Source organism: Anser brachyrhynchus, assembly GCF_964034855.1.
Source record: "Anser brachyrhynchus genome assembly, chromosome: 4".
NCBI lineage: Eukaryota > Metazoa > Chordata > Aves > Anseriformes > Anatidae > Anser > Anser brachyrhynchus.
Window position 1 is genome coordinate 38,364,891 of NC_137698.1, and position 27,752 is coordinate 38,392,642.

The window sequence follows — 27,752 nt, forward strand, 5'->3', positions numbered from 1 at the left end:
TCTGTGCGCTCACAGGGGTGAGGAGCTTCACTTGAGGGAGTTGCTGGTTTGAGAAATTCAGGCGTTTGACCTCAGATCCGATTCCTGCTCCTGAAAACTGTGGGGACAGGTGGTGTGTGTTAACAGGCAGCATGCGCTCCATCACTCTTTCCAGTGTGGCTTCATAAATGAGCAATCTGAGTCATAAAACATTGGTGTGCTACAGGATAAAAATAAACTAAGAAGTATTTCTCTTTCTTAAAAAGTAAACTTCACTGGGTGACAGGAGGGTGTGATGGCTATTGTCAGGAGATTCCTGGCGTCGGCAGCAGTGGGGTGTTACGGCTTGATTTTGGGAAGATGGAGGAATTGTGACAACATGAGGAAATGCTGGTAAGAAATCAAAGGGCAGTCAGGTCCTTCTGGTCAGTCTTTGTGCCCACACACTGGTTGCTCCGAGATAGCTGACGAGGAGCTCTAGCTACCAGAATTGCTTGGAAAGTCCTGCAGGTGCATCCTTCAAGTGGGGGGCTGTGCAAACAACACTGAGGGAAGTTTCTAGCTGATGGCTACCAAAATAAAGCCTTCGTACGGTCTCATTCAGGCATTCAGCTTTCTATTGCATCTTTTAGTTAATTAAATAGCTTTTTATCAATATGGATGCTTTTTTTTTTTTTTTACGCTTAAATAAAAATTTCTTTTTGCATGGATTGTTAAGATCCAAAGCAACATCTTTTTGTACCACAGGTTCTGGAAGCTGTTCCACTTTGTTTTACAATAATCTTTAACAACAAATATACACAGTACACTTTTGTTGTCTTCTCAGTTGATTCTTACTGCTTCCAGTCTCCATGATGGATGTGAAAAGTATTTGGCATTGACAATACATTGTAAAATACTTTTTGTGTTGTAATTAAACTTGCTGGGGTAAGCTTGAAAAATTTGTAGGTCTTGTTTTACTTAAAGTGCTTCTGAAATGCAAAAACTTCCTAGAGGCAAGTTTTAATCTAGTTTATAACTTTCTCACTCATACGATATACTTAAATATGTATTTTTGAAACCTGAATTCCATAACCAATTATTACTTCAAAAATAAAGCTTACATTTTTGACACTTTTTTTTCACAGCTTTGTATGAGTTATTAAAAGGCTACAAAGCCTAATTACTGTAAATATGACAGGAGATAAAGGTGTTTATATATAAATCAGTGATTTGGGGTGCATTAATTTGACTTTGGGTTCCAAACTTGATCATCTTTTTGCTGTATAACAAGCAAGTGTAAACTCTTGACTTAAACCTTCATTTGGTTCTTTACATGACTGAGTCATCCAGTAGAGAATGTGGTCAACTTTACACAAATGTTACTACTTGAATCACGCGAGACCCTTCTGTATCATCATGTTCAGTCAATTCATAAATTATATTAGGACATTCAAAAATATAAGGGGGTAGCTTAAAAAAAAAAAAAGTTCTAGCTTATTCCTTTTGTGTTCAGTGATTGCCTTCCAAGGCTACCTTTGCAGAGACTTTGGCTTAGGGAAAGATAATGACCTACTGTTTACCTTTTTAAAATTACATTTCTTAAATGACAGCAGGGCAAATAAAAGGGGACTTTAACCAGCAATATCAGCTGGATCTCTGCACTATCAGAAAACTTTCCATGGCAGTGACTATCACCTATTGTTACCAGTAGTTATGCTTTGTTCATGTACCCTGTAGATGAAGGACAGCTGCAACTTACATGCAGAATAATCCAATAGTTGTTTCACCCATGAGTCTGTATTTTGTCAAATAGTTATTTTAATCTTTCTTATCTCTACTTTTGCATACACAGAGATGTGTGAAAACAGCACTGAAAATGCAAGACAATCAAGTTACGTAGCAACTTACAAGAAAGGACTTTCAGTTAAAAAGCATGAGGACAAGTGTAAAAACCCTGTCTTGCAGGTAAGCCGTCTGGATGGAACTAGCCCACTGAATGATTTGCTTAGCAGGTGGTAGGGGTTCCCCAGTGTTATGTTCTATACAGTTGTTTACTTTTTTCAGGTTATTAGTTTGCCAGAAATGCTGCTGGGAGGTAAAACTGGTCTGAACTGTTTAGCCTCCTCCAAAAATTAACAAACAAACAAAAATACTGCACATTTTATTCCTGTCTTAGTTAGTTCTTAAGTATATAAAATAATGTAGATGAGAGCACTGGGAGGAAGACTTTAGGAAAACATGAGGCAAGTAAGAGGGCCTCTTTGCAAGTAGGTCCCAAGGCAGTGGAAGTTCATTATGTTTCCAGTGATCTGGTATTTTGATTTTTTTAGAGGAACAGTTAATGTACTACCTCATCAAAAGTTAATACAGCAGTCTAAGTCAGCATTAAGTAAATGATCACCACAATACAGCATGGCTGAGTAACTGTGTCTGCTTTAGAGTCAGCCTCAATAAATAACATCAAATGCATTCAGTGCCAGTCTCCACAGATGTTCCCTGTACAGTATGTAGTTTCTGCAAGTGCGTGTTAAAAATATTTTTCTTACTGGCTCTGAAAACAGACTAAAAAGTGTGTGTTAGCTTTATATTATTCATATCTTCAGTATCGCTCCTGCTTGACGACATCCTATACTGGCTCTGTAACAAATACACACTGGCCAATCAATTAATATGTATTTAATTCATTACATATGACATACTTAATGTTTACTTGTTCCTCTTAGGTCTAAATCTCTATTTTACTAAAAATGTGCCAAAACCTACATTGATCCTCCTTTAAGAGTATTGTCTTGGGCTTTTAATGTGTTAACTTGGAGAGAGAAATGCTGATGAGGAGGCAATAGAGCGTGAGAGCACTGAGTCGTAATCGCGTTGGTTAATAACAGGAACTGTAAACATTTTTAAAGTAAGTGTAGTTTAAAGGAGATTTCTCAGTAAAAATATCAAAGCAAGATACAGTCAGTAACAGAAGGAAAGGGGAAGTTTAGTTTAGTGAATGAGGACAGATCAGGAATAGTGAAGCCTAACTCCAGGTTTCCTGGTGATTCAAAGAGCTGTGCTGAGATTTGCAGCTCTCCATTTGTATACTGATGCAGGCTACTTAGCACTCTCCTGCGTTATTAATGAACAATAACATTCACAATTCGAAGTAATTATTAAATGGAGAAGTAAACCCATCTGCATAAAAGTTCAAACATGGGAAGATTATACTAACTAGGAAGAGCAGCAACAGGAAATTTTGATAGTCTAAGATTATATTTCAAAAGAGGGTGTAGTTATACTGTTAGTGTAGTAATAAAGAGTGGAGCGTAAAGGCAGCGTTCGTATTAGGACTCCAGCATAGTTGTGTCTGGACACCAAACGGTGCTGTAGGTTTTGGGTTTGCTTTACACAACGCTGTTCCGAATGTTTCATTGTTTTGGTTTAAGACGAGATGCAGTTGTTAAGTAAGTGTAGAGAAAAGGAGATGTTGTGTTAATAATACAAGCATGTTTTTATAATGCAAATGATAGAAAATACTACATCATTTGGGTAAAAAAAAAAAGGTAATAAGTAATATATGGTGGCAATAAGGAAATAGGTAACAGCTAGTAAAAGACTGCTCTTATCAGCTAACAAAGTCCAGTATGATTTCTGAATTGGTCCTTTATATCTTTGTGATACCAAACTGTAAATTACTTTTTTTTTTTTTTAATCACGAATTTGAATGGATTTGCGAGCAGTTGGTGCGCGTGCCACAGCGAAGACCCCTGCCTGCTGACGGAAATGTAGGAAAGGCAGGGAGAGGAGGGCTTCTTTCTTACGAAGTCTGGATGTGCCTGTGAAAGCTGCGTCCCACAGCAGGTGCTGGGGAGCTCTGCGTCCCACGTTCCCCTCAGCATTACAGAAGGTGTCCTGTGGCCGGTTGCTTGTTCCCGCACGGAGCAGCAGGCACCTGGCGAGGCGTCTGCCGTAGCGGAGCACGGCACGACGGCAGCAGTAAGACACGTTAAGGTTCAGCCGGTGCACGCAGGGATTTCGTTAGGTTCGGTGCCGCAGCTGCGTTACCTTCAGGAGGAACCCAGCAACCCCTCGCCCCGGCCCCGGCCCCGGCGCGGCCCCTCCCCGGCGCTGCCCGGCCCCGTGGGCGCTGAGGGCGGCGCGGCCCCGCCCGGCAGCTGCCCGGGCTGGGCTCGGCTGGGCTCGGGGTGCGGGAGCGCCCCGCCGGGAGATGCGGCTCCGGCAGGGCCAGCTGCTGGCCGCGCTGTGCCTGGGCGCCGCCTGCCCCCTGCTGTGGTACGCGGCGTGTCCGGGGAGCCGAGGTGAGAGCCGGGGGCTGCCCGCGGGGGGCTGCGGGGGGGCGAGGAGGGCGCTGCCGGGGCTCTGCGTCCCCACGGCCGGGCGTGTGCGCGCACCCAGCAGGTGACAGGGGTGCCTCGGACCCCCGCGGTACCGAAAATCAACCCCGGCGTCCTGTTCTGGTAAGTATCGCTAATGGGATACCGATGGCTCCCTTCTCCGAGGATGGGAAGGAGGTGATCGCCGTGGTTGTCGCTTTTACGTGGTGGTGTTGGTGGTGTTACTCAAGGAGGACAAAGCAGCGCTACCCGTTCCGCAGTTGTGTTTGTGCCTCACCTGCAGGCGCTTCTCCTCGTGTGTGCTTCCAGCACTAGGAGGGAACGTTCGGTCCGCAGGGAAACGTCTGACCCTTTCTGTTTTTATTTATAAATGATGCATCTTTTTAATGGACTACGTAGGTGGCATGTGCCGGATGGGTCCACAGAAAGCGACGTCTTAAGGTTCTCTGAGCTGACACAGGAAAGATAAAGCTGATGTTATTTTCCAAAAATAAATTGATAGTCTCTCATAGTAACACCTTTAAGGCTTGCAGACAGCTTGTTAATGTGACAGTTTGTTTGGGATGGGGCAGAAAGAATGGATTTTGAAGAGTTTCCTATATACGCATTCAGAAAGGTCTGGCTTTATGGATGCAGAAGAATTAAGCCAATTAGTAATTTCTGGGATGAAGACAGAACTCATACTAGCTGTTAGATTTTGCTTATATTGATTGGTTTCGTGACCGATTGAAGTGCTGGTAGACACCTTGGCCTCGTAATGCAGTGCTGAATGGAGTTGAGGCAATGCTGATCCTCCTGCCTTTGTTGTTTCTTGTCAGTTAGACAGTTGTCGATCTTACAGCACTTGACAGTTTTTAGAGTGGCAATTCTGCTAGGAGCAGGGAATGATAAGCAAAGAAAAAATAGGGTGTGTCTTAAGAGACTAAGATCCAAAAGATATTAGAAAGAGAGGGTTTGTCCCAGCCACAGCCTATATCCATGTATCACCATGTTCTTTCGTGACTTCTATTTTGTGGCTACTTTGCTGAAGTACCATTTTCATTCACCTTTCTTTTTGACCTTTCTCTGCTGGTGTTCCATGTCTATGGTTTTGTTTGTTCCTTTTTTTTGGGGGTGGTGGTGGTGGTGGTGGTGCTTCCTTCTCTCTGTGTATTGATTTAATTTTTGTCTTTCCACAGATGTCTCCTTCTCCACAACAGAGTAACTAATTCTTCTCAAACGATTTATTTTTCTAATTATTTTAGCACCTTTTTTATTAACAAACTTTTAACCATTATTAATGTTAATTTACAGTGTTCAACAAAGAGTAGATAATTGTAAGTAAAGGTGCATGTGGTAAATGACTTTGTATTAAGTTTATTTCACTGGAAAGGTGCAATTTTTGCTCCTGAGGGGTGCTAGAATACAGAAATGTCCTACCTATACCAAGAAAATCCCCAAGAACCACCATGTGTTGTTACTTTTTTCCACACAGAGGAGAATTGGAAGCAAACCAAATACTGCTCCATCGTTATGACTAAGACATGACAATATCCAAGGAGCTGGTTTGAAACAAATCTCTTTCCCCCACAGCAGGCATATAGCTCTGCTTAGGTATTGTTAAACCTCTCTTCTTCTTCGCGTCATCCCTGCTGAACTTACCCCTCTAGCAACGTGCCTAGAGCAGTGCTGGAGTTTCTACTTTTCTCACACCTCAAAGGTGATCCGTTTGTTTTCTTTTCTAAAGCCCTTTTCACTTATCTCACCTGTTACTGAGAGGTCAAGTACTGTCTCTGATTGCTTGTCAGCTCCCACTTCTTTTACCTGTTTGTCGGAAGTTCTTCTCTGGCTCATTTTCCTCTGCACATTTGTTAGATCTGCAGTTACTTCAGTTTGCTTCTCTGACTTACCTATCAAATTGTGCCAGCTGGTCTTGATCTTTGAAATCAGTGTTTCACACTCAGCAGTTGCAGTCCGTAGTGTGCACTTTGGTTTCTAGCCGTTTATTGTTACTTGGATCAAGTTGATACTGGGATTGTAAATAACCTTTTAATTTGTTTTACAGCTAGGACAGGGCATCTTAGCTACGTACTTTAATACGAGAAGTATGCAATAGCCCTGTAAACCACTGTTCAGTTTGCCTGCTGTCTTAGAGCCTTTCAGCCCTTTGGTGTTAGCTTGAAGTTTAAATCACATATTAGCTCTGCCCTGATTTCAGTGGGGGGGGGGGGAATACACAGAGACCTTTAAATGCCTTATAGTAAGGGGCTAGCTAGCTTGAGAGATTCTAATTGAAATTTTGAGACTTAATTCAACTACAGGTAATTTGAACTGGCACAGCGAGGAAGATGTTCATGCCTAATTTATGCACTTTAAATGAAAGTTCAGAATCTGACAGTCATTAAACTTCAGCTATTGTGGACTTTGATACTGTCTTATTATAAACGTTTTAACTATCCTTAAAAAGCTTTGTATTCATTGTTTCCATTGCTTTATAAGTATGTACGAGCAGAGGTTTCAGTTTCAATAGGCTGACTGTATTTTGTGGCAGAAAAAGTAATTACAGAGACAATTGGTAGTCACCACATCTTCAGCAAATCTTGATACTGCATCTAAGCTTGTATGGTGATTCCTTCAGCATCCACTAGAGAGCTTGCAAACGCAGGCTGCTGTTAGCCAGTAATCGGTTTGACTGGTGTAGCAATACCTGCTCCACATCCTGCATGGTTTTGCCATGAGCTTTTTGGTCCCTCCCCAGGCCCTAAGCAAAACCTGTCTGAAGCAAACACTTTGCAACTGAGGATAGGAAAGGCTGTTATCAGGATGATGCAGATGTTCCTACTGTTATGCAACCGAATTACAATCCACTTGTTAGTTCACCTGACCAAAAGTATTTGCTCTCATGTAAATACTCTTTATATAAATTTGTAGTTATGGCAACTAGTAAATAAATTGTAACTTGTGTAGTGATTTTTCTCACACGGTTTTGTCTAGGGTTTTCCATGGATCCATGGAGGTATTAATCAACACAAAATATCACAGGTATACAAAAGTAGTAAGGAGGTAGCAAATCATTTATTTTTTTTTCCTCCACTTTTAAAACAGTAAAGGAGAAGGCAAGAATGCATTCTCATTATGAATTTACATGAAGTTTCTTCTTTGGAAGGACTATTCCCAGATAAAAAAGTAACTTAGAATCATTAAGGTTGAAAAAGCCCTCCAAGATCATCTGGTCCAACCATCCCCCTACCACCAATGTCACCCACTAAGCCATGTCCCTAAGCACCACATCTAACCTTTCCTTGAATAGCCTCAAGGACGGTGGCTCCACCACCTCTCTGGGCAACCCGTTCCAATGCCTGACTGCTCTTTCTGAGAAGAAATGTCTCCTAATTTCCAACCTGAACCTCCCCTGGCACAACTTGAGGCCATTCGCTCTAGTCCTACTCTGGTCAACTTCAGTGACTTGACTGAAAAAAAGTGATTTATTTATTTATTTATTTATTTATCACAGCAGTGAGGTAAATAGAATCATCTCATGGGGCAGCGCTTCTTAATGTTGCCTGTAAAGGTAACAGGATTAGATCCCTTAGAATTGATTTATACAGTGTTGATGCCCTCTTCACCTAAATTTGTGGGATGCTTAATCCAAGTAAATTAAGATTAAGGTTTGTCTGGAAGTTAGGAGACAGCAACGCTAAAATATGATGTCGCATGTAAGCATGTTAATATAAATGTCTAAGCATCTTAATACGTATGTATTGAGACAAACATTGTGAAACCTGTGTTTCTCTATTTATCTCTTTAAGGCTGGGGGGAAAAAGGGAACTGTTCATGCTTAGTCACACTCACAGAAGTATACTTAAGGTTTATCAAATTGTTTAATATAATAAATGTTTCATTATTTCACAAAGCTTAACATATCAGAAGGAAGGGGTGCAAAGGGTTACAAAGAAGTTTCTGATGAATGTCAGGTGTTTGCAGTTGAAATAATGCAATGTACACGCCAGTACAAACAGCAGGCTACATGTTTCTTCCTTTTATTTCCAATAACCTTCTGTACGTGGTGTGACACATTGTTGCCGCTGGCCAGCCCCTGCTGTGCACCCAAGTGGAGCTCCCTGTGTGATCGTCATTTGTGACGGAGCTCTTTGCGGGTTTCCTATCCAGACCCAACTGGCACGCTCTGGCCTACAGCTTCAATTAAGTAGTGGCAAATTGACGGGCTGATAAGGAGTCTTGAATTACACCAATCTCATTTCAGCCAATACAGCTTATTCGGTTTTATGAACAAGTAGAAAAGAATTATCCTGTCTTCTCTAGGCCTGTTAGGCAGTTTCCAGCCGCCAAGCCTGGGCACTCAGTTGTCCAGACCACGGGCTTGAATGATGGTCTACATCATCGCTCTTGCCTTCATGCATCCGTTTCCTTCCAGTGGAACTGAAAGCATACAGAAGTTAATGCACAGCCAGGTATCGCCCCAGCACGCAGCCGGGATGTGACCAAAATGCACAGTGGGCATTATTTGGTTTCTTTACGTGGTTCTCCATTTCAGTCTTTTTTTTTTTTAAAAAAAAAACAAAACAAAACAAAACAAAACACCTACAACAGCTTCAGATGGAACGTGAGACTGAGTATTTACTGATCCCAATTTTTATACCAAAATTTGTATCCAAGACTAACAAAAGCTGTATGGCTTTACTGGCTTCTAAATGTGTAATTTACTGAACTAAGAGACTGCTGCTTTTTGCAGTTAATTTAGGTGGAATAGTGGCTGCCTTGTCTTCAGAAGTAGAGGAATTGAGTCATAAATTCTAAAAAGATTCAGGTAAAAAAATGAAACTAGTTACTGTTGTTTTTTGTTGAGGAAGGAATAAGGAAAATTTCTGACCACTCTCTGTTTGCTGCGCAGTGTATTATCACAACCTCTACTTAAACAAATGTAAACATATGACCTTTGTGCTTTCCTAACATTGTACACTCAGTCTTGAGAAACACTGTTTTATCCAGAAATAATTTAGTTAGTTGATAGGCATTTAATTAAATGTGTGTATAAATGTGTAATTGTTGCTACATCAGGCAGAACAGTAAAAATACATAAAATGCTAACCACAACGAAGCAATAACCATTTAATTGTCCAAAGTGAATGAGTACTTCTTATTTATCTGATAAAGACCATATTCAAATCAGAATTTTCCACTGCTAATAAGAACCTTTATTGTGTCCCTAACATTGCTATGATAAAACCAAAGGATACTAATTATGGGCAAACACCAAAGTATATCTATTCAATTCATACATTTCTCCACTTATTTTAATAATGCTTTCTACATAGAAATGTTTTGACTGAATGTTTTAAAATCCCTGTTCACTAGGTTCTAATACAGGAAAAGACTTAGCTATAAAACAAGGACTGTTTGCCAGTGTTTTAGAAAATATTATCAGAACTCTAGCTGTATTTTCTCTAAAATACGTTTATTTCCATCTCTATTTTCAGTTAGATACAGTATGTAAATGGGGTTAGTAAAATTTATTCTGTGTTAAAACCAGTAATGACTCATTACTCTTCATGGAATTCCATGTATCTTTAAAATTCAGTGATTAACTTTAACCTGCTGTTAACTTTATGAAGTTTCTGTTTGTTTTGTCTTGTTTGTTCATTTTAATATTGGAAAATGATTCTGATTCTCTTCCTAGTTGCTGTATGGAGGAACCCTAGCTTCCCACCAAAAACTGCTGGCACGGTCTTTATTGGATGTCACTGTGTTAATAAAATGTTCCTCTGCTGGCCTCTGCTCTCCTGAAGCTCTTGACGTGGATACTGTCAAAGACAAATAGACTCACTGGGAGAGCATACTGCTGCCTGGTTACTCAGCCTAGCTAGACGCCTGTAGAGCGAGCTGTAAAAACACGGTGAGAGACCCCTCACTGCATGTTAAGCCCCATAGTTTGGCCTGCCAAGCTTGCATGTTTGACGCTGCTGCATCATAGTGGGGCAAAGGTTTCAACCAGCCAGCTGAGACATGTGCCTTAATTTTTCTCCTTCTCCTACTTCTGGACCCTACCGTACACTGTAGCAATAGCCTCTGTAGCCCACTTGCTATCGGGGTGGACAAAACATGAGTGGAAACGATTAGAGACTCCTTACATTCATTTAACCTTCACTTTTCAACTGCATAAAATAAACCAACCTGAACACTGACTGACTTCAGAGGCTCCTGAAGATTTAAGATACACATTAAGATCTGCTGTGTCCTCTAGTTAAGGCTCAGCAATTGAGGCTACCCCAGTTTTGGCTCAGACTATTCTTAAGGGATAAATGTACCTAGTGCAGGTGACACTGCTTCTGGCTTCATGGTAGTTTTTCTTGGTTATCTCTAGCCTACTGGTAGAGACAAGTACCTGTGCTGTAATGCTATAAACAAGGTATTTAACTGTCATACACAAATTCAGGGAGGTGTCCTTACCTGGAAGGGTGCTTAAATACCCTTAGACTTTAGCACATTGTTGAATCGAAGTGTTTGTGTAAGAACTGGCTGTTCGGAACTAAGACAGATGCATTGTTTGGGGGATTTTTTCTCCTCATTCTGAAAGAACAACACTCAGCTTGTTATATGTCTTACGAGATTTAGAGGTCTTGTTATTCTATTCTATTTTAGATCGGTTACAGGAAGACAATAAACCACCACAGTTATTAACGCAACGCATGCCTCAGTGGTTTAATATGCTTCATTAACCCGAGCAGTGAGCAGTGGTTCCAAGTGCAGTGTACGACAAGATCCTCTGCAGTTGCTTTATATAGTTTTCTTTAAAGAGGGCGTTAACCAAAATTCAATTTCCAGAAGGAAGTGTCCATAGGTATGGTAGAGAATGTAGCTTGTAATCAAGAAATAGGAGCAAGGGTTACTGCTAGACTATGGGGGAGTAGTTCTTCTACCCTTTATGTCACCCCCAGTTTTCCTTTTTTTTTTTTTTTTCCTCCTTGAATATTAGAAGGGGGTTTTGATGATTGTTCCAGAGGTCCTTACATATTCCTGGAAATCTATTGTTAATAAAACTGGAAGCAGTGTGGTAATAGGAAGTATGTGTGTGTGGAGCTGAGAGAAATAATTGCCTGAATTTCAGAATGAGTATTTGTTTTAGAGATTAGTATTGTTTCTAAACAATTTCAGTTTCCAGTGCAGAAAGTTATATTTCTGTATATATGAGGAGATAACACAAGACTGCAGTTAAAACCACTTCAAGGATTACCATTTTAGAACTACAGCACCCAAAAATGTATATGACAATGTGGTAAACGGTCAGAAGAAATGCTGTAGCAGAGCTGAAGATTCACTGCAAAAGCTTTGAATGCTGCCTCTGATTCTGGTTGCTTTTTCCCCCTGGCTTTTAGCTAGTATAACCCCATTGAAATTTCCTGGTAGGATTTCCTTAGCCCATCGCAGTGATTAATCCTCAGCTCTCCAAGGGGAAATAAAGACTTTACCTTCAGTTATTTTTTGTGGTTTTTCCACAGGTCTGTCTCTTTTTCTCCTGACAGTCCTGGTTGCAGATAGAAGCCTTCCAAGAGGTGCTACTAAGTAAGGCTATCACTGAGGATAGACAGAGTGCTTTGTGATACATCTGAGGCTCCTTCCTCCTGGCTCTCCCTGCTTTGCTAGAGTTATATTTGTGGAAATGCTCTGTCTGGTTCTTTCCAAGCAAGCTAATGGGAGACATTGTTTTGTTTCTGTGTACATCTGTAGAAACTTAAGGGGCAACACTTTCCACACACATACTAAAATCTATGCAAGCTTAATGACCATTTAAATATTTAGGGTATTGAGCTTTGTAAATGCTTCTAATTTTATCTTCTTAGTTTGCTAAAATTATGTCAGTAATAAATACTGATTATGACAGTTTCTTCTTACAAAGCAAAATACAAGAAGTTCAGTACTGCGATCCAAACATACATTTTATTTTTTGCCAAAGGTTTACTAGTAGGTAACATTGCTCATTTATATATACTCTAATGACACCATACTTCCTGTTCTATTTCAAAGTACAGAACTATATATGTTTATAGTAAACTTATTCTCACCAAGGGGGAGTGAATACTACATTCTGTTTGTCAAACCCATGCTTCCCCAGCTTTCCAAATTGCATAAGTAGGGGGAGACTCTTAGTAATTGCTAAACTTAAGAGAGGTTTCAGTTCTGAAAAACTCATAAATGTGCTTTCCCTCTTCTGGCCTGAAGAAATAGGTAAGGCCAATTACAAATGCCAATTTCTTTGGCTGCGCTCAGTTATAGCTGAGTCTTGACCTTTCCTTTGCTGGAGGCATCTAGGATATTTTGGCAGTCTCACCTGTAAGTAAGCAAATGAAAATGCAGTTACTTGGTGCTTGCCAAAATAACAGCTCGGAAGTGACGTTGCTAATTTTGAGTCACCCTGACACTAGACAGCTGGGAGAATTGTAAAGAGAGAGCAGGACTATAACATTTTTTATTCATTTGTAGTTTCCATACCGTTCCTCTTCTAATATAGTTGTACCAAGGGGAAATTTCGTTTACATTATTACATCTCTAGAAATACCAATAGAATAACGGTTTCCAGCGTTTAATTGTGAAACACCTCCATTGCAAGATGATCAATTCCCTTTGTCAAAAGTAGTAAGCCGCATCTTGTGATAACATGTATTTATCCTAAGATTGTGGGCTCTTTCCTGGTTGCTTGCATCTTTCCAGAAGGAACACGTAGAACTTTTACTGCAGGTTAAACTTCCACTTTTTCTTGGCACTTAAGTAACTCCTATAAAGACAATAGGAATTTAAAGAAAAATCACAGTAGTTACTGTGTCTTTAATTTACATACTTATATTAATGTTGACTTTTTCACTGAGACCACTAACAAAAATAATAACAATAATGCAGATCAAGTTTACTATTAAAATACTTTCCCTAACTGCTTTCTTCCTATATCTTTTCAGATTTTGTCTTCTAATCACACATTTATTTATTAAATTAATTGAGTTTACTGCAAATGGAATTACTGTTTAGCCAAAAGTCAAAATAATTTCTGTTTGAACGGCCTCTGCAAACACTCACCAATTTGTATTACGTGCACATTTTGCTCTTAGTCCCTTCAGCAGGCTAGACTCCCTGGGAACTCACTTTGCTTGGAGACAAGAGTGGGTCCTAGAAAGACACTCCTGCCAAGGTTCAGACTCAGCACAGTCCATGAATAGAATGGAAGTGTCTGTATAAAAACATTTAACTTAAAACCACCAACAAAAAAAAAACAGCATTAATTATAAAACATTGTAGAGTGAAGTAGAGGTCCTATTCTTCACTGTTTTGTTCGAAGCTCTTTTTTTTTTTTCCCCTATTAAAACTCTCACAAAATCCTTAATTTGTCTGAAATTTCAGTGCTTTTTCTGGTGCGTATCGGTAGAAAAAATTATTTTTAAATAGTTGACCTTGGGAAGTTGTTTCTGGCAGCAGGAACAATCTCTTCATATTAAGTTGCATGTCATTATATTGTCAAACAGTAAAAAAAAAAAAAAAAAAAAAAAAAAAAAGAAAAACTTTTTGGTTATTACCGTGACGTTTGATTTGCATGCGAGCATCCCTGCAGAAATAACATAGCTTTGAACAGCAACGTTCTGAAATTTCACCTATTCTTTTGATACTGTTTTTTATGGGGTTCAGTTCCTCAGCTGAGTACACAAGCATGTTTTTTCCAGGTGGACCTACACTAACCCCAATTTGGTTTACCTAGCCTGCCAATTGTATGACAGCAATATCTATTTTATTTTCGTCATTTGCTAAAGACAGTAACTGTTTTCTTCCTTTCCCGATGTTAACCATGCCCTATACTTTCTTCGCTTTCTATTTCTAAGTGAGTGGCTTTATTGAAATGTTTCCTTACATTAATTTTAACAAGTCTTACAATCTTTGTTTACATGGCAATGAGGCAGTAAAGGGTTATTGAGGGTTATGAGTTTTGTATGTCATCTGTGACAACTGAGAAGTCCTGTGTATGAAATAACAGTACTTGCTTCTTATGAAAGTGGATCTTACCTAAACATAACCTTGACATCATCTGAGAATATTACGGAGAACACCAGAGGCATCTGATAACTGTTACAGAGAGTAAAGGGTTTCTAATATCAGTATGATTTGGAGGTATTTAGTTAGAGGTGGGCTATAAATTATGAAGACATCTTTCAATCCAGAGCACAACTTCAGTTGTTACCTAGAGAATTAAATATATTCAGGAGTTCATATAACCATCTCTACTAATAGTTTGTATACTCCAGACACTTTTAAAATCATAAGTGAAGACTGAATACCTTAATATATTTTTTCAATCTTACTAGTGTTTTATACAAAATAAGACACTACATAATTACACTCTTAAGTGTGACAAGGGGTCATCTGCATTAGACGCTTACCAAAAAATGTTGGGTTTACTGGATAGTGCCTTTCCTTGAAACTCATAGTCTTGCATTTATTATTTTTCCTTATTACTAATGTCATACTCTAGTTCTTGACTTCAATTCCAAGCCTTTACCCAGCAGTGGTGCCTAAACTCCCAACTTTGAATGCTCTTCCAGGCTTCTTCATTCTGTGAGTAAACTTTGAGTGGTCTCATACAGTCTTGGTCATGTGTTCTTTTGGACTGTCTCCTATTCTTCAACTTTTGCTTTATACCATCATATATATTATATGCTCACCTCTCTGAAAAGAAGTTATGTTCTCATTGCAGACAATGACCTAGCCATGTATCAAAGCCAGTTTCTGGAACTCCGTCAAAGACTACTGTATGCTGAAAAAGAAAATAAAAAAAGATCCCGTGAACTGAGCAGTGCCCTAGATGAAATTAAACGCATAGTTGCAAAAAGAATGAACTTCACAACAAATCATACAGGTTTGTATGCATGAAAATCTACTGTGTCAAAAATTTGAAGTTTTGTGTGCTCGCGTTTCTTCATCATTGGTGTGGGGAGAAAAAGCATTGTTTTGCAGATACCAACATTAGGTAAAAGTTTCTATGGAATGAAACCAAAAAGGTGGTAAAGGAACCTGTAACCCATCTTTAAATAGTATCAGTTGATAATTTAAAAATAAGGGGGAAAAAATAAAAGGAACTGACTGCAGTGATGTCATAGGGGCAAGCACAAATCAAACCTGTAATATTGTTAATCCAGCTTTTTACAGTGTTTGAACTCTGTTGCTGCCAACTACAGAGTACTGAATAAGCTATTTTTTCTAGCTTTTACTATGCCACTACACGCCGATAATACTAGGACCTAATCTGGAAGGCAGATACACCTCCTCCTGTGTTGCACAATCCTGGTCCCTTCCTCTTCAGGTGAGGGATGTTTTTGCCATGAGTACTTTGCCATCCTCTCTTGTGCTGGGTTTACTTCTGGTAAACCCAAGGCACAGCGGTGTGCATGAAGGATGTACAGTCTCATCCCGGCTGGCAGGCTGCATGCAGCTGGGTGCTTGCCTGAACCCAGGGGCTGAGAAGTCCTGTGAGGTCCTGCTGGCTAGGTATAGCCTAGGAATCTTCCTTCTAGAAATTATGTTTATCTTGCAAGTAGTTTGTTAACTATATGAAGGAAAATGTAAATGCATGACTTTTTTTTCCTTTCCTTTTTTTTTTTTTAAGTGAATAAGGAAGGCTACTGCTTATAAATGAAACCTGTTTAAGAGAAGAAACACAAAACTTTGAAGGGGAGTTTCTGTGCTTTTTCTTTTTTTCGTAAGAGGAACACCAAAATGCAATCAAATTTACTGTAGTGATCTGGCTTCTTCCCATTGTTTAATTTAAAGTTCACATTTATTTAAAAAACATATCTTTGCCTTACAGGCTACTGTGCATTTTTGTCTATCTGCACCCTGGTAGTTGCATACAACAGATTAGACAATTCAGTTCTGTTCCCTAAAAGAAATGATGTAGTAGTGCAGGATCTGCCTTCCTCCCTGTTCAGACTGCAAGACCTATTTCCCTGGGGAGAGAAGGAAACCCAGAAGGGGGTGTCTCTGACCTGGAAGCATTCCACAGCACACACAGACTTAAAAAAGAGTCTGGATGCTACTGAAAACTGCTACTTTAAAAACCTTGTTTGCATTCAGTACAGCAGGCTGGTATCTGATTAGAATAGAGAATTAACCAGGGCTGTTAGAGGGGGGAAAAAAGAACAAGGTGCATTCCTGTTTGGGGTAGTTAGCTTTTTTTTTTTTTTTTAAATCCTGTTCTTCCCTGCCTCTTTTTGTTTGTTTACTCAATATTCAGTGGGACTGTTCAGATACATACAAGCAAATGTTTAACTGTAGGGTAGGCCTTCTAAGTGTTAGGCTGGAGACTGCATTGTCAGCCACCAGTAGTGTCGCATGCTGTGGACAAAGAGTTATTGCCTAATGCACACAATAGCAGCAGAGGAGAATGCAAGTCTCTCCTCTCTGCTCTTTACCCTTACTGAAAACAGCTGAATATGAGGAAGTGTTTAAGTTGTCGCTTCATAGGGTTCAAAGCAGAAATTTGTTAAAATTGCTGAATGTTTCTTCTTTTTACTAAATTTATTTTTTATACTTTTATTGTTATTGTACACGATAAAGCCGAAGTCCTCCATAATAAAGCCCAGCCCTTGATAGATACTACTTACTAATACAAATGGAAAGTCCCTAGAAAGTTGCAAAGGTGTTTAAACAGGGAAAAAAAATGCCTCTGTGCAGCAAAATTCCAGTACATTTAATGCCAAAGCACCCTGAAAGGCTGTTAACATGATTTTGTTGGCTGAAACTAGTTGAGGTGGTGTTCTGATACCATGTAGTGCACCAGCCTCTTTGCACAACTGATAAAATATCTGGAGGAGGCAGCCACTGAAGTAGGAATGACTCCCTAGATAAATTCACAGGAGCTGTATTTTCTTTCAGTTTTTCTGTATTTTTATGCACATTGTAGGTAGCTAGTAGGATATAGGTAAAGTCAGTAGCAGAGAATGACAGCCAGAATTCTAGTTTGGGAGCCATATGTCATGAAAGAAAGATTTCAGCCTTGAGGCAACTGGTAGAATAAAGCCTGGAGTGACCTTCGGTTCTGTTTCCAGGAAGTTTTCTTAAAGATTAGAAAGGCCATTTTCTATTCTTCCTACAATGAAATGTTGTCTTCATTTTAATCCATTCAAATATATATGTATATATATATATATATATATTTAATTGCCTTGTGCATATCTTTTCTGTTCCCATGGGTATCTTACATTATGTTTTTTGCTTTTTTTAAATTGAATATGTAATTGAATATATAACTCTATAATTGAATTTTTATTGATTTAAGAATCATGTTGTTCAAGTTTTCAGTAAATTTATTTTAAAGAATTTTCACTACTACTGGAGCATTTGGGAATGTGTATATCAAGGAAGAGAAACTAGTAAATGAACGGTGTCTGGTTTTCATATGGCTTTTTAAAAATATATATATATTATTTTTATGAGGTTACACTTCAGTTATTTCAACACGAATAAATATTATAATTATTTTCATCTTTGTTTTACTTTAGTAAAGCAAAATAAATATTCCTTATTTTTCTCCATGCCACAACAGTCTTTTGTTTCCCGCATATTTTTTTAAAGGCCTGGATCTTGTTTTCTCTTTTATACCATAGGACCTTTTATAATCTGGGAACTTCTGATTGAGCCCTGAAAACCACTGTGCATTAAATTCTGGGGAAAACACTTAACTTTCTTAAGCAATTAAGAAAGTTATTAATTAGAATCTATATTTGTTTAAAACTTTGGTAAGCAACTTGTAAAAAGAGCAAAAATTTGATATTTTTAAATTTCCCCACTGCTTTTAAAATAACTGTTCATTTTATTTTAAGATGGCCCAGTTCTACAACTGTTTAGGCACAGAGAAATGCAGGCGGAGCTCCCAGGACATTCAGGCATGAAGCTTTGCATGATCTCCTGCATGGGGGGTTCTTTGTACTGTGCCATTATCAGCTTATGTTCCACAGGAGGGGCTCAGGCTGACCGCAGCATGTCTGTGCTCCAGCATTACCATAAACTCACCTGTGAGATCTTGTCAGGCCCGTTTCTGAGATAGACTGGAGAAACTGGGAAAGTGGCATTAGACTGAAACAGGACTTGACCACCAGGCAGGGTAATTATTAATCGTTATGAACTACGTGGCATTTAATCATTTTTGATGAATGGTTCTGATTGACTAACTTTGTCTGTGGTAATCTGCTAATGTTGAATTGAGCAAAACAGCTATAGTAATAGCTAGTTAAAATAGGTAAAATAATAGCTAACAGCTTTTTATTTTATGTTTATGTGTGGATTTGTTGTTTCTTTAAGATGATGAGAAAGTATTAAACCTCACCAGGAAACTCCCCCTGCACCTTACAAACATGTACTACTACCTACCTCATCTTCGAGAATATGAAGATGCCATTTTTCCAAATGTTATTGTTGGGCAACAGAGAACTGGAGGTAGGAAATAGTTAAATTTATATTTTATACATATTTTTGTTTTGTATTAAGCTCTAGCATGTTCAAAGTTGGGAGGGTTTTTTCTCCCTATTTTTTATAATGTTGCCAAATTGAATAAATGTTAATGGAGATAGCAAAAGCCGTCCACCACTCCCATCCCAATTTAGGTCCCTACCCCTGAGTGTTCTGATAAACCTTTTTAAATATCAACAAGAACAGTCACAATTGAAAAGCAACATTCCTTCAATATTCAGTCGTCTATTTACATGGCGAAGAAGCATTGGTTGGCAATTTTTTCTCACAAAACTAGTATAAGTAAGGAAGCCATGGACAATTTATAATGCATTCAGCTTGCTAAAGCTGAAAAAAACTGAGAGGTGATGTGATCATTTGAAATATATTTATAAATCTTCAGTGTAACTCTTTCACCATATGAGAAATGAGCTGACACCTGCACAAATAATAATGAATTCCAGTGAACTACAATACAAATGATTAAGCTGCATCTTCTCCCAACCATAGGTAAAAAGAACAGTCAAAAGCACTAAGCAAGCATTTGCTGGGTTTTGTAATTTGTTGAAATTTTAATTTTTCTCTGGGGGTGATTTTATGTAAAGAAACATGGGCAGCACTTTTGATTTGATTAAAAATATCTTGGCAGTGCCTGTGACAATGAATAGCTTTCTACAGCCTTCTCATTAGTAGATGTAGCTAGAGCAATGTGATCTAGTGCAGTGGTTCTCAATGGAGTGCTCTTAGATTAGTGTGAGTCTGCAAAAGACCCCAGGTAGTCAGCAAAATGATTTGCAAACAACCTTCAGCAAACCAGATGTGCACATAAGCAAGCAAAAAAAAAAAAAAGTTGGAAGAAAAGTAATAAGTACTGAAAGAACACTCCATGTTTAATTTGTAATGTATTGGTAAATGGAAATCACAATAGCAAGACCACACTTTAAAAAGTACAGGTTGACCTTCACCATGTAAGAACAAAGAAAACCCCCAGTGGTTTAGCAAGTTATGTGCTGGAAAAGAACATTGGAACTTCTGTATTTTCGAGTTGACGCTGGCACTGATGATAAAGTCTGGAGCAAGTCACTAACTGCACCTATTCTTCAAAACCTTTTGCTTCCTTACCAGACTCCTAAGGTTGTTGTGAATGGGAATATCCTGTAAGGAGTAAGTATTGCATAGGTTTATTGAGCCATATGAGGTCACTGACTTCAGTAATGTCCTCACCAATGAAAAAAGAGTGGTCCTGCTTACCAGCTAATGATGTCAACAGTAGCACTGTCTTCGCCAGAGTCAATTTAAGTTCCTTTCTTCTTAATAGTGATTATGCACACATGCCTTTGTTCTTATTGACCGTGTTAAAGCCATTGGTTCCTATCAGTTTAACTACTCAGAAGGATTTTTGAATTGGATTCCTTTCTGAGATACTCTGCACTCACGTCCTGTGAGAACTTCCTCACTTCAGTGTTGTTTTAACTCTTAATACTCAGATCTCCAGCTCCATACCAAGAACTAGTATTTGTTTTGCAATACCCACTTTAGAAACTCAGTAGCAGATACATGTGTTTACCAGAAGTAGTAGTATGTCTGAGTTCCCAGATATTTACAATCTACCTAGTGTAGACTGGTGCTTGTAAGAAAGACACTGGTATCTGTAACCTAAACTTGCCTGAACGTCTCTCTTCTTCCAGGTAGTAAGTCAAATGCAGTCATAGTCAGAATATAGGAATATGCTGACTAATTTTTCTATGATCTAATAGGAATATTAACTGTTACCAAGTAAACTAATTAATGATCGTTCATGGTAGTAATTATCTTCTAACGTGATAGTCCCATTCAGATGGGACCATGGTCATGTCAAATCAAAATTAAAATGGAATTAAAGTTTCCCTTTACCTGACTTAAGACAATGTGGCTCTTCATTTCTTTCTTTGCAGTCTCATTGGTGATGGGTATTCCTACTGTGAAAAGGGAAAAACAAAGTTACCTGATGACCACACTGCATTCCCTGTTCTATGAACTTTCTGAAGAGCAAAAGAATGACTGTGTAATAATCATCTTTATAGCAGAGGTAAGTTTGTGTGGAAAGGTACAGTATACTAATAGAAATACAACATGGAAATTCATGTCTTAGTATAATAGCGTAGGAGATGCTGCAAAATACCAGGCCTTTGGGAGGGGTTTCTTCAGTTCTGGAGGAGACACCACTTAGTGTCTTTGTCTTCGTATGTGGAGAAAACTCTGCAGCTCAGATGGCTTAAGGGGGGGGAAAAAGTCATATTACATGTATAAACACAGTTGTTGCAGTCAGATTTTGATATAAAATCATATGAACTTACTATCTCTGAAAGTTGTGCTTTACTGAAAGAATGAAAAGTCCTTCACAGAAAAGTTCCACAGAACCTGAAAAAAGTAAACTTATTCTGTCTAACAAAAATACGGATTGTTAATCTGCTGTTTTGACATCATATATCTTGCAAAGTACCTTGACGTATTGGAGACTCTCTTGTGAAAAAGAAAATTGCTTTAAATCATTCAGAAATATGAATATTCCACGTTTGGAAAAGTAAACATTTCTCAAGGTAGAATATTAGGGGTAAATTAAATTTTCCTCATTCCAAAATGTCTTGAGCACACTGGAAAAAGCTACAGAAGAGAATTAGCTGTTGATACTTACTTGCAGGTGAAAGACTGTGCAATTATTCAAAACTCATGTTTATTCTTCATATTTCCTTGTGCTTCCATAAACAACATTAAATTTCACCAATGAATTGAATGTATTCTTAATGAACATATTCTTAGAGAAAATATGAAGATATTTATTAGGAGTTAAATCTTGCTTTTTTAGTTGAATCACTGCTTAAAACAGCTTTTGCAACTCTAATACTATCAAATGGAACATAGTTCACTTTATTAAATTGGGTCATGACTTTCACACTTCTGTTTGGATAACATGATAATTAGGTCTGATTTTACTAACTCTGCTTCCTCCTAAGTATAATTTTCAGGAGCTGAACTTACGTTATCAGTGTTTATTTCCTGGTGAAGAGTCCTGGCACTGTGAGCTTTGCCTAGCTGCCATTTGGATAAACCTTCTATTACAGTCCTTTAGAGAGTTCTTTGAATTTCTGGGGGTTAACTTCTGAAATCGTACAGTTTCCCACTGTGGACAGTTCTAAAGTGCACTTTTAACAAACAGTAGCCTAAGTTTTGTTAGCAGTCCAATTCAGCCAATTCAGGATTAAAATGCTGCTTTAAGAATCGGTCTCTGCCCTTTCTATCATCCTCAAAGTCACATTCATGCAGCTTTCCTTTTTCAGCCATGCAGTAAAATTAGAACAGGTTGAGTGTGCTGTTATGAGAAGTGATAAGAACATGTAGTTATGGGAAAAGTGCAGGCATGTTCACTGGTCATGATGGCACACCTTTCTTTTTCCCACAAAGCTTTAGAAGATCACGGTAATTGTTTACATCGTGAGTTAAGTTAGAGTAATTTATTTGCTGGAAGTGATTAACAAAGTTGCTGCTATTTTTTCTTGTCACAGTTCTTTACGTGTCACATCACTTTTATTTATTTATTTATATATATTACATTACAATTTTATTGTATAGTTGGTAATGATTACTTGTGTATTAAAAAATAAATAAATAAACCTTAACTTCCAAGACAGGTATTATATTGCTTTGGAAATCACATCCATTAAACTCACAACTGCTTAATGTAGTTAACAGAAGCGTTTTCCACACTAAAACCATGAAATTTATGAAACAGCAGCAATGAATAAGTATGTCCTCAAAATTTCCAGACAAGGAGTCCTACGTTTGTTACCTTAGGAAGAAACTCTCTGTAAACATTTTAGGTATTGTTAGCTTTAGAAAATTTTGCTTAGGTGACTTTTCTCAACAGTCACAGGCCTCTTTTGTGACTTTTTGGATGATTAACCCAAAACAGTTCATTTTAGTTACAATTATATAACTGTGCTTTTCTGGCATAAGTGAAAACTGTAGAACAGTTTATGCAGAAAATGGCTTGGCCACCTGCAGAAGTAATGAAAAAGGAAAATGTCATACTGTCCTGTAATAGAAATGCTACTGTAACATATTGCTCTTGCCTGGAATGAAATGAATTAGAATATAAAAATGAAGTATTTGCATGTAAACATTTCCTACAAAATGTTGCTTAATGCTTAATACAGGTACGGGTGACTTGAAATGAAAACTGGCTTCTTTTCTTTAGGTCAATGAAGAATATGTTAACAGTGTTGCAGAAAGTGTTAAAAGCAGGTAAGTCGTATACAGTGTAACTTTCAACAGCTAATAAACACATTTTGAGCTTTTACAGAAAGAATTAGAGTAATTTCAGCAGTAAATTACAACTCCACCATACTGAAATGGAACTGCTAAGAAATGAGGCAGAGGTGCTCTCTTAGTATGGGTGAACACAAGGATTCAGAACTCAACTATATTTACCAGTTTATTTTCCTTTTTCTTTTCGTATATATGCTTTAGCTAATCAGATGAGGTTTCAGCTTAAGCATCTGATAAATATTTACTTGAACCTAAATCTTTTCTCTGTGAAATTAGTGATGCAAGGTAAAGCACGTGGGGCTACATGCATGTATTAGGTCTCCCCTGACTTCACAGCCCTACAATGTATTCTGATGTTTATCATGTTTTCTGTGTGGTTTTTTTCCTTGTCTGCCTCTTTTTCATGAAGACAGCAGACTTTGGGCAGTAATCAGATTATATTATGATGTGAAACACTATTAAACGATGGGTAACACGAGATGGATATTCTTTGCCATGCAAAATTAATGTCAGAGTTATCAAATGAAGGTTTGGATCCCAATGCAGTTTTGCGTGCTCTTACCGTTCTTTCACATAGATATTTACAACATGATGTGCATGTGAAAACCCTTAAAGTACCTTGAGAAGAACACTTCTAAATTAAAGTGCTGAGGTAAAAGAATACGTTTGTTGGTAGATTCATTTGGTCTTATGACAGCTGCTTTCTAAGAAATGGTATAGTGTATGTAGCTAAGAGTCACAAAACAGATAAGGCTAAGGCCCTGAAGCGCAATTGAGTGATGGAAAGCAAGATGATATCTGCATTGTGTTACAGCACTCGTGTTGCTAGTTTCTGTGGTGCACAAGCTTCTTTGTGAGTTAGTTACTCTGACAGAGCCCCAAGTTGGCCAGCATTTGAAGTTAAACAGCCTTTTCCCCTCTGTCCTTTAAAATGACTGCAACAGAGCTCTCAATCTATCAATGCCTTCGTAGAATACTAACAAGAAAACAAACAGTTGAACAAGCTCCCCAGAGAGGTTGCCCTTTTCCTTCACTTTTGGGGCTTTGCTTCTCCTGCTCAACCTGGGTTTCCCAGACTGTATTGACCATGTAGTTTTCTCCCCAGGCTGAGCCTACTGGCTAAGTAGTATCATTAGCTTCCTCCCTCCGGAGGATTTAGCTCAGCTAGGAGTACTGCAATTTGGACAAGATCAAGATGCAGTCGTCCTCAGTACTGTTTAGGACCACAAGATAAAATACGTACAGCAACTTCAGCACTTGCATCATTTTTATGCTGTCCTTATGGTTATTAAAAATGTTTTTGCAAAGTAGATGCTTTGTCAGTGTTATATGGTAAGATTGAGATTGCTTTTCATAAACATGCTTGTACTGTGATGCACTTATTTTTTTAATGTTAGCCTTTTAAAATTAATTACAGAAAATGGGGAACTCAGTTCTGAGAACTCCTTATTTCAGTGATCCTATAACAATTAAAAACTAAAGAGTATTTGGTTTTTAGCATATTACAGAGGAAAGGTATACTTGATTTCCAGGTCTGGCTCCCTAAATTACATGTTTTTTTCAATTACTTATAAAATAGAAAATGTACCATTTGGAGCTGAGACCCAGACTCCCTATACCAATCCCCCTCATTCCAAGACAGCATCATTTTGGCTGGAAGGTAGAATTAGAGCAAGAGGAAGGAATATGGTGGCTCTCACACAGTTGTGTATAATTCTAGGTAGTGGATTTGCTTTCATGAATTACTGCTGTATTTTGGCAGGGTTTCTTATTCACTTCTCTAGTGTTTCTGTGACTTGTATGAGTTACTGTCTTGCCTGTTCTGATGCTTGTCAAAGATCTCTTCTTGGTTCCAAATGTCCCTAATTGGCAATACTTGTGAAAACGTTCTTTTCTAGTAGCAAATTCTACTTCTGGAGGAGCAGACCTAATTTTGGGGAGCTGCTGTCTGTGGTTGCAGTCAAACATCTTTTTGAGGAATAGGGTCTCACTAAACTTTTCTTCACAGTTTCCCCAAAGAAATCCAGTCTGGAGTCCTAGAGATTGTTTCTCCTCCTGCTTCTTATTATCCAGATCTTTCCAATCTGAGGAAAACATTAGGAGATTCAGAGGACAGAGTAAGGTAAGATAGCTGCATAAAACCTAAGAACTCTTTTCTAAGAGTATAAAAATGGAAAATTCTGTGGAAGTCAACGTTGTTTGAGGTGATAATGGTTTTTGCATTTCAGAGCTAATGGACTTCAAGTGTACTCTTACTTTTTTATTTATAACTATTATGCAAGGAGTTCTTGAGAAAAGATATGCTGCACATCAGCTTCAAGTTGTCTCTGGGCATCTCACAGGTTTTAAACCAGATGGATAATGCGTAGAGGTGATAGACTAGATCACAGAATCACTGAATCATCTAGGTTGGAAGAGACCTCCAAGATCATCTAGTTCAGCCTCTGACCTACCACTAACAAGTCCTCCACTAAACCATATCACTAAGCTCTACATCTAAACGTCTTTTAAAGACCTCCAGGGATGGTGACTCAACCACTTCCCTGGGCAGCCTGTTCCAATGCCTAACATGATCTGGTGAGAAAGGAAAAATAGGAAAATGTTTTATCTAACAGATAAGGGAGAAGATTTGAGAACACACAAAGGAAGCCCTATTTGCCTCCTTAACTAACTAGTCAACTAATGTGGGTTTAATGACCTAACTTGTGGTGATTATGGACATGTCATAGTGCTGTAAATGGTATATCCTAACTTGTGGTGATTTCATTCAAATTCACAAAGACAGAGGTTATACCTTAACAAAATTGATTATTGGAGGAAAATAAATTTATTTGGAGGAAAATAAATTTATTGGAGAAAAAAAACATTTTGACCAACAATAACTGTAATTTATCAGGGAAAAAAAAGTGTCTGGGAGCTACACAAACAGTGCCATCAAGAGAGCTGAAGTACTTAGAGCTTAGGTTGAGTGAAATCAGAAAGTGTATTTATGCATGTATAATTTATAGATCAACCTTGTATCTTCCAGAGCATAAACATGCATACATACTGTATACTTAAGGTATGATTTGATTTGAATCAGATACTATGAATACAATCTTACGTTAATTGTTTTATATACTGATAAATAACTCTCTAGCTCAAGTCTTAGCATTGAGTATTAAAGGTCACCTTCATCCTTTGGTAAAATGAGATATTGTACTTCATAGAGAAAAATCTATGCTTACATTTAAATGAGAAAATGAAGTCTATCAACTAGTTTCTGTGTTGTTGATCGGTAAAAGCATTTGGTTTTAATGTTGTGAATCACCTTTAAATAATCATTGTGTTTTGGTCTCTACTGTTCGTAATGTAATGAGTAGACCCTTTTAATAATTTGACATGAATATACTTGTTAAACATTTCGTTTCAGGCTGAGTTGATACAGATTGGAACGTCTTGCTTAGTTAACATTAACTTTTATGGGAAAGTCAAATTATTTACTAATGTTTACACTGATTATGGAGGAAATTTTACATCAAAAATACCTCTTGAGTACCTCTTGATTTCTTCTCTTAACAAGGAGTTAGAATACTCAACTTTATGATTTTACTGTTCTAATGCTTTTATTATACAAATAACTCTTGGAATCCACCCAAGAAGATTTTCAGAATTTGCCGCTTGTATTTAGGTGGAGAACGAAACAGAATTTGGATTATAGCTTTTTAATGCTATATGCCCAACCTAAGGGAACATTTTATTTACAGGTATGTTCACATTATCATTAAGTTGCTGCAATACATCTGTACTGATTATTAGCTTTGGCAGTTTTAATTTGCTCCTAAGGCCTCAATTAAAAAAAAAAAAAATCTGTGTATTTTGCCTGTGCTCTTTACAAGCATCCATACTATTTCTGTGTTTATATATATATCTTGCACCTAGGTACTATTTGAATAAATCTATCTGTGTTCCTTCCTAACATTTGTGATACCAAAGGTAACTGAAGCATTAAACCCCTATTTCTTTAGGTTAAGTGAGTCAGAGGTCAGCGTGTTTTCACTTGGTGCATAAAGACAGAATAGTGATGGTAGGTCCATGTTATAGCCCAGATCATCATGAAGCAAAATGCCATAAAGGACTTTTCCAGATAGGGAAATGTACCAGTATAGTGACACTGGAGTCAAGGTTATACTGCAGATTGGTACAGATCCTAAATTCTCCAGATGATTTAAGATTTTAAGAAGATCCCCAAGCATTCAGGGTTAGGTTTAGCCATCGTTCTAGATTAGTGCTAATTTGCATTCCATAATGATGAAGTTTTAGAACACTATCGTGACTTGGGCAGCTTTGTAGAGCCCATGTGATAAAAGAAACAGGAACAGTGGCAATTCTGGGAGGTGAGTTTTCAACTCATTTTCAAGAAAATCAGGTAAAGAAATATCTAGTTTAGTTTTAGTATAATTTAAACCAGAAGGGACCTGGTGCAGAAATCTGACAATGTTGTTTTTTCTCCTGAACGGAGATGAAATTTGAATCAGAATATGGAATTTTTCTTTCATCAGAATTTTCAAAAATTGTCATGATTGTTTAATAATAGAACAGATCCGTACCATTTCTCATAGCTCATGAATGTCAACAGTTTTTAAAAAGCTCAAAACAGCATTTTGCTTAGTTCTTGAATTTTTCCTGAGT

The 27,752-nt window shown here is 38.0% G+C and overlaps 1 protein-coding gene and 1 long non-coding RNA gene across 9 annotated transcripts in view; one reads left to right on the forward strand and one right to left on the reverse strand.

Moving 5' to 3' along the window:
- The window catches only part of LOC308194748, a 310,853-nt gene that overhangs the window by 264,832 nt on the left and 18,269 nt on the right, over nucleotides 1-27,752 (reverse strand). For 4 of the 5 annotated variants that reach the window (XR_013950824.1, XR_013950825.1, XR_013950826.1 and 1 more), the window contains 3 exons: nucleotides 20,670-20,734; nucleotides 14,996-15,087; nucleotides 12,329-13,068 (listed from right to left, as the gene is read on the reverse strand). This is a non-coding gene — a long non-coding RNA (uncharacterized lncRNA). The remainder of the gene's footprint in view (nucleotides 1-12,328; nucleotides 13,069-14,995; nucleotides 15,088-20,669; nucleotides 20,735-27,752) is intronic. The other variant, XR_013950827.1, reaches the window with a different exon arrangement.
- MGAT4D (MGAT4 family member D) overlaps nucleotides 1-27,752 on the forward strand; it is a 58,587-nt gene that overhangs the window by 16,432 nt on the left and 14,403 nt on the right. Inside the window, exons 2-9 of one of the 4 annotated variants that reach the window (XM_080590999.1) lie at nucleotides 1,814-1,926; nucleotides 9,976-10,191; nucleotides 15,028-15,189; nucleotides 18,630-18,764; nucleotides 20,711-20,844; nucleotides 23,011-23,057; nucleotides 25,090-25,203; nucleotides 26,752-26,827. In XM_080590999.1, the coding sequence (XP_080447125.1) occupies nucleotides 15,042-15,189; nucleotides 18,630-18,764; nucleotides 20,711-20,844; nucleotides 23,011-23,057; nucleotides 25,090-25,203; nucleotides 26,752-26,827 (654 nt within the window). In that variant the 5' untranslated portion in view covers nucleotides 1,814-1,926; nucleotides 9,976-10,191; nucleotides 15,028-15,041. Of the gene's footprint in view, nucleotides 1-1,813; nucleotides 1,927-3,683; nucleotides 4,263-9,975; nucleotides 10,192-15,027; nucleotides 15,190-18,629; nucleotides 18,765-20,710; nucleotides 20,845-23,010; nucleotides 23,058-25,089; nucleotides 25,204-26,751; nucleotides 26,828-27,752 lie in introns of those variants that run through there. The other 3 variants (XM_080591000.1, XM_080590998.1, XM_080591001.1) reach the window with 3 other exon arrangements.